This window comes from Montipora foliosa, chromosome 4, assembly GCF_036669935.1.
Source record: "Montipora foliosa isolate CH-2021 chromosome 4, ASM3666993v2, whole genome shotgun sequence".
Classification (NCBI taxonomy): Eukaryota; Metazoa; Cnidaria; class Anthozoa; order Scleractinia; family Acroporidae; genus Montipora; species Montipora foliosa.
The window spans coordinates 36,162,845-36,170,344 of NC_090872.1; the positions used below are offsets into that span (position 1 = coordinate 36,162,845).

General features: G+C 38.0%; 1 protein-coding gene across 1 annotated transcript in view; it reads right to left on the reverse strand.

The window, feature by feature from the left end:
* The window catches only part of LOC138000725 (uncharacterized), a 30,584-nt gene that overhangs the window by 11,888 nt on the left and 11,196 nt on the right, over positions 1-7,500 (reverse strand). The window contains exons 5-8 of the mRNA XM_068847348.1: positions 6,262-6,309; positions 4,505-4,552; positions 2,495-2,536; positions 528-575 (exon numbers count right to left, since the gene is read on the reverse strand). Of these exons, the coding sequence (XP_068703449.1) occupies positions 528-575; positions 2,495-2,536; positions 4,505-4,552; positions 6,262-6,309 (186 nt within the window). The remainder of the gene's footprint in view (positions 1-527; positions 576-2,494; positions 2,537-4,504; positions 4,553-6,261; positions 6,310-7,500) is intronic.

Sequence of the window (7,500 nt, forward strand, 5' to 3'; positions counted from 1 at the left end):
TCTGAGGACTAAACGTCTCAGTGTATGTGTGAATATTGTTAAATCATCGTAATAAGAGATGAAAGCAGCTCCGGTTTGAAATCCCTGCAAATACTAAGGAAAACACAAAATCTTTCGACGTAAAATAATGCATATTGATGTATAAACGGCACTCAATCTGCTTTACGCAGTACCATAGATTTGAAGCTGCATGAACCACAAACGGATACTGCAAATCACATAGTATTAAAAGAATCAAATTTAAATAAATTCCATGGGCATAAAGGCGTTTTTCTTGGAAAACAAAAAGTAATCGAGGGACAACAAGAAAAAAAAGATGACTGCCTTGTAAAAGCCTCATTGCAGAACAGTCCCTGCTAGTCTTTAGATGCTAATGTCAGATCATGAAGTAAAAAGAAGGAAATAAGAAATTAAGGGAAAAGCTTCATTAAGGAGGCTCACTGTAAGAGAATCAACAGAACTGTAAATGTTTAAATACTCACGTTACATTGTGTCATTATGAAATTAATTTTTTAACAAAGTTGTACCTTTGTCTGCGTTTGTTCTTGTCGTTGTTGTTGTTAACAGTGGCGAGGCTAAAGAGGAAATAGTAGAAAAAATTTTAAAAAAAAGGATGGAATAACAAGCCTCGCGCGCGCGATATATAGGAGGAATTTCTTAATCATTGCAAAGTTTTGAAGAAAGACTAGATTCGTTAAAGTTAGTTGTTAAATACTTTGCATTAAAATTTGTGATTTCCTGTTTTCTTATGATTAACAATAATCATAATAATTTTGATAATAGTAAGAATAATAGTTAATTGCCATTAAATCAGATTTAATTTTTACCAAGTGTATTCTATGTACGTTTTGTGCGATAAACGTTACTTTACACGAAGGTTCATAAAAGCTCCTAACTAAATTAACGAAAGTTTAGTGAAAACCGAATCAATTAGTCGTTTGAAGGATTTACCATAATTATAAAGTAATAGCTATCGCAAAACTGGGTAAAACGAATTGCTCAAAACATTATAAGAAAGAATAATTAATAACACAGCCGAAAATAAACCAGTAGGCACGGAGGGACAAACTTGAAGAAGATTGTTGGGTTTTGAAAACCTTTGAGCCTAACAGTTTTTCATAGTTCATTTTTGTTGCTTGTTTATGATTGAGACAATGCTTGGTAAGTCTATTGATTGGATACGAAACTGCAGCTTTGTGTTCTACAAGTGATTTATTTGTTAACGGAAAGTTCCATAGTGCATAAGAAACGTACTGTATTTCCTGGAATAAGTGCCGCGGCGCGTATTAAATTTTTCACACCTGAAGTAGTGCGGCGCTCATTCCAGATTGGCGTTTGTTTCAAATTTGGACGCGACAAAGAATTGTATTAAAAACAGTATTATCATTTTCCATATTAATCTAACAAAAACGTCTTTCAATTTTAATTATATCAATGCCGCGGCGTTTATTCCAGGTTGGCGCTTATTAACTTTTTTCTCCTAAATGCAGCGCTTATTCGATGGTGTCGCTTAAACGGGGGCGTCCCTTATTCGAGTAAATACGGTAATTTGTGACATTAAAAAAAATCAAATAGACAGCCGTGACACAGCCCTTTAATGACGTTAACAATTTAAAGGCCTCAGTGAGGCCTAATGTCACTCTGAAAGAGTTTATTAAATTTAGGGCAAAACGTTATGACATTTAGGACTTTACCACATTTAGTGCAAAATGTTTTCAATTAACATTTAAGACTTAATTACATTTAGGGTCTTTCATTAGATTTAGTTCTGCAACAGCCACCAAGGAAATCGATGAAGCAAATGAAGCAAATTAATTCATTTGTGAAAAAAAAGCTCAAAACCAGCCAAGAAAATAAAGATGGAAGCCTGACAACTGATGTATCTTACACCTTTATAAAAGCGACCGGACTGTACTTCAATTACGAGACATAAAAACAGTAATATATAGATTTAGCCAAGCCTAAAAGCGGAGCTTCCGGGTTACTTATTCTTACTGGCTGTAGGTTTAGTGAAAATAAAAGGTTTTAATGTTTCCGGTTATAAATAATTCTTGGTTTGCATTCACGTGACCACTTTCCTGACAACGGCTGCTATCTGTGATGTTGGTGTACAGCTTGCGTGAATAAACAGCGGTTGAAGACCCATCGATATCCAGGATTGAAATTGATATGGTTTTCTTTATGATTGTTGACTGCCACAAGAGAAGCGAACGAGATAAAGACGAAAAGTTATGTCGGGTTCCTGAAATTATTTTAAATCAAGGCGAAGATGTTGAAGAGCGAATGCGTGAAAGTTGGAAAGGATGGATTTCAGCCATAAGTCGCTTATCATTTCAGAACAGTGACTGCTAGTCTTTAGATGCTGATGTTAGATTATGAAGGGAAAAGGAGAAAATAAGAAATAAAGGGAAAATCTTTATTAAAGAGCTATAAATGATGAAATATATATGTTGCATTGTGTCATTATGACATTAGTTTTTTAACAAAGTTGTACCTTCGTCTGCGTTTGTTCTTGTCGTTGTTGTCGGTGAGGAGGCTGAAGAGGAAAGAGAAGAACAAGTTTTAAAAATGATGGAAAAAAAAACTTCGTGCGCGCGATATATAGGAATCCGCGGAACTGAATTGTTGAAATACAAATTACATTTTCTTAAATCATTGCATAGTTTTGAAGAAAGCCTAGATTCGTTAAATTTCGTTAAGATTCGTTAGTTGTTAAATATTTTGCATTAAGAAGTGTGACTTCCTCTTTTATTATGATTAATAATAATAATCATCATTATAATCGTCATCGTCATCATCATCATCATTATAATAGCCAAACTCGGACGCGCGAAGCGCGCTAGCGAAGCATCATGGGTAAGATTTTTTTAAAATCTATCCATGGGAGAAATTTTGGTGATGACGTCAGGTGCGTCCGCCCGTACAGACTAGGGAGCTTACGAAACGACGACGCCGACGGCAACGACGACGCTACAAAACAATAGGTTTATGGAGTAAAAACAATGGCTCTGCACGCTCTGCACGTGCGTTTTACGTTTTGGTACATTTCTTTGCCGTCATCTCCTAAATGACGACGTGAAATGACCAAATTCAAGGTTCTGTGGAGGACGTTAGCACATGACGATGAATTTTCAGTTCTCTCTCTACGCTTCCAACCCACTCATACCAGTTTAATTCCTGGACAGTTACTACACATTTTTAACGCGAAACTACAATCATGAAATAGTTTCGTAGTGATACGAATAACGCGAACTTGTATTTTTAAATGAAGTCCTCGTAACCGTCGTCGTCCTGGTTTCGTAAGCTCCCTACTATCAGTGTGGGGAGGCAGGAGAGCTTTTGGGGACGGGAGTATTCGGGCAATTTTCCTTGGCCGGAAATCGCGTGGCAGCGTTGCATTTGCCAACCCGTGTTTTTCTGGCGGGAAATCACATTAGTGACGAGCAACGGGATACAGAGCAAGAATGTCGAAGAAAAGCGATAGAACATGAGACAAGAGACGAAATTTTTTGAAAACATTTAAGCGAAGAAAGCCCCAAGAGAAGTCGAGGAAGGAGAAGACGAGAAATTTTTAATGAAAATCACCGTAAAGCTGAGACAAATGGAGAGAGACAAAACACTTATTTACAACGGTTAGCCTTCAGGTAATGTTTTCCTTCTAATATATGCCTCGCTGCTTCACGTATTTTGTAAAACTTACCAAAAAACAAAGAAGGTCTGAAAACGTTTGCAATTCCATGTTGACAAAGATTCTTACATATTTCAACCATCACATTTATAGGCTTTTTGTGTGAAATAGATGACCGGTCGGTCGTGAGCTGCTTTGTTTGACTGTTAAATTGCAGTCGAGTAAGCAGATTTACTACGCTTTAGGTTGACTTTTAAATTAGTAAGATTTTTGCTGTTGTTGTTGTTCTAAACTGAAGAGACCTTAAAAGGGACCTTAAGATCTACGACTGCGACGTCGACGAAAAGGTCACCTCAAAACATAACGTTTCTCAATCATAAGTCTTTCTCAATCATTCCGTTTCGTTCACGCCTCACAATTTGGGCGAAGTATCCTCAGTAAAAATAAATTGGTACCAGCGGTTAGAGAGTGAAAACAGAGAATGAAAGATTCCCTGTTGTATGCTTACGTTGTCGTCAAAACCTTAAACTTGGTGATTTCACGTCGTCGTTATGCAGAGGACCGCAAAAATACTTGCTAAAATCCATTCTGCACGTGCAGCACGATCATTTTTCCTCTGTTAACCAATGATATCATTGTTTTGAGGCGTTGTTGTTGCCGTCGCCGTCGTAGAATCTTAACCTCCCTATTATATCAGGGCTGTGGCGTTTATTCCGGTGCGGCGCTTACTAACTTTTTTCTCCCAAATGCAGTGTTAATTCGAACGGAAAAGCTTCATTAACGAGCCTCACTGTAAGAGAATCAACAGACCTGTAAATGTTTAATACTTATGTTACATTGTGTCATTATGACGTTAATTTTATAACAAAATTGTACCTTCGTCTGCGTTTTTCCTTGTCTTTGTTGTTGTTAACAGTGGCGAGGCTGAAGAGGAAATAGAAGAAATTTTTTCAAAAAATGATGGAATAACAAGCCTCGCGCGCGCGATATATAGGAATGCGGGGAACTGAAATGTTGAAATACATTTTCTTGATCATTGCATAGTTTTGAAGAAAGTCTAGATTCATTAAAGTTAGTTGTTAAATATTTTGCATTAGAAAGTGTGATTTCCTGTTTTATTATGATTAATAATAATAATCATCATCATAATTGTCATCGTCATCATCATCATCATTATAATAGCCAAACTCGGGGGCGCCAAGCGCGCCAGCGAAGCACCATGGGTAAGATTTTTTTAAAATCTATCCATGCGAGAAATTTTGGTCATGACGTCACGTGCGTCCGCCCGTACAGACTATCAGGGTGGGGAGGCAGGAGAGCTTCTGGGGACGGGAGTATTCGGGCAATTTTCCTTGGCCGGAAATCGCGTGACAGCGTTGCATTTGGCATCCCGTGTTTTTCTGGCGGGAAATCACATTAGTAGGGACCTTTAGATTCTACAACGAGGACGAGAACGAGTACGAGTTTTGACTGCCCGTTTTTAGGGAAATTATAACCCGTACGCCTAATCTTACTCTTTGTTAGCAGTATAGGTTTCTCAGTTATTCTTATTGCGGGTAAGTGAGCCTTTTTGCTCATCAAAAAAAGCCAAAACTGCTACCGTGTTGTTGGTCTTGATTCGACGAGATTTTTGCAAAACGTCGTACTAAAATGACGACGGCATCACGTTTTTCCCGCCAAAATGACGCTGGTTTGCGCGCGCTCATCGTTGTCTTATGAGAAAATCTCGTACTCGTAGTCCTTCTCGTACTAGAATCTAAAGCTCTCTAGTGACGTGCAACGGGATAAAGAGCAAGCATGTCGAAGAAAGCGATAGAACATGAGACAAAGCCTCGAAGAAAGCCTCGAGAGAAGTCGAGGAAGGAGAAGACGAGAAAATTGTTAATGAAAATCACCGTAAAGCTGAGACAAATGGAAAGAGAGACAAAACACTTATTTACAACGTTCAGCTTTCAGGTAATGTTTTCCTTCTAATATATGCCTCGCTGCTTCACGTATTTTGTAAAACTTACCAAAAAACGAAGAAGGTCTGAAAACGTTTGAAATCCCATGTTGACAGAGATTCTTACATATTTCAACCATCACATTTATAGGCTTTTTGTGTGAAATAGATGGCCGATCGGTCGTGAGCTGCTTTGTTTTACTGTTAAATTGCAGTCGAGTAATAAAATTTACTACGTTTTAGGATGACTTTTAAAATAGTAAGATTTTTGCTGTTGTTCTAAACTAAAGGGACCTTAAGAGGGACCTTAAGATCTACGACAGCGACGTCGACGAAAAGGTCACTTCAAAACACAACGTTTCTCAATTCGCTACGCCCCACAATTTGGGCGAAGTTACGGCTAAAAATAAAATGGTACGAGCGGTTACAGAGAGAGAGAATAGAGAATGAAAGATTCCCTGTTGTATGCTTACGTTGTGCGTCAAAACCTCAAACTTGGTGATTTCACGTCGTCGTTATGCAGAGCACCGACAAAGTACGAGATAAAATCCATGCTGCACGTGCAGCACGATCATTTTTCTTCTGTTAACCGATGATATCATTGTTTTGAGGCGTTGTTGTTGCCGTCGCCGTCGCCGTCCTTATGTTACATTGTGTCCTTATGACATTAATTTTTTTAACAAAGTTGTACCTTCGTCTGCGTTTGCCCTTGTCTTTGTTGTTGTTAACAGTGGCGAGGCTGAAGAGGAAATAGAGGAATTTTTTTGTTTAAAATGATGAAATAACAATCCCCGCGCGGAACTGAAATTTTGAAATGCATGTTCTTAAACACTGCGAAGTTTTGAAGAAAGTCTAGATTCGTTAAAGTTAGTTGTTAAATATTTTGCATTAAAAATTGTGATTTCCTGTAATAATAGTTTTTGATAATAGTGAGAATAATAGTTATTTAGTAATAATTATCTCTTACTTGCCATGAAATCATATTTAATTTTTTACGAAGTGTATTCTATGTACGTTTTGTGCGATAAACGTTACTTTACAAGAAGGTTTATAAAAGCTTCTTACTTCAACCTTGCTGTCAAATGATTTCGTAAATTAACGAAAGTTTAGTGAAAACCGAACCAATTAGTCGCTTGAAGGGTCTACCATAATTATAAAGTAATAACTACCGCAAAACTGGGTAAAACGAATTGCTCAAACCATTATAAGAAAGAATAATTAATAACACAGCAGAAAATAAACCAGGCACGGAGGGACAAACTTGAAGAAGAGCCTAACAATTATTCATACTTCATTCTTGTTGCTTGTTATGATTGAGACAATGCTTGGCAAGTTTATTCATTGGATAAGAAACTGCAGATTTGTAGTCTACAAGTGATTTATTTGTTAACGTTAAGTTCCATAGTGCATAAAGAAACATACTGTTTCCTGGAATAAGCGCTGCGACGCGTATTAAAGGAACAGTCATTCTCGTCACCAGAGCCTCAAGGCTCTGGGAAACTCTATTTGGGAGAACATGCGCCGTAGGGTTCTTATAGCCAAATATTTTCTATTTGAAAAAATGGCGCCTGCTCACTCCTAGTGCTAACATGAATGTACCAATTAGAGACGCTTTTGATTGTTCTTCACGAAAACCAATGAGAAGACACTTTGTTTCAGGGTTCCCCAGAGCTCTTCTCTCCCTTAGTCAAGAGAAGAGCTCTGGGGTCGAGATTGAGGGACTGTATCATGAGTTCGCGCATCTGCAATTGATCAATCAAAACTTGAAATAGTCGGGTCGACGTTTTCAAGTTTGAGGGGGGAAAACAAAATGGCGTCCACAAGCGGTGGTGGCCACGATGGTAAGTGAACGAGAGTTCTCCGGTCGGAAGAGAAACTTTCCAGGTGTCGTACAGAGAAGAAGAGAATTGGAGACGTCTCACGAGAGAAT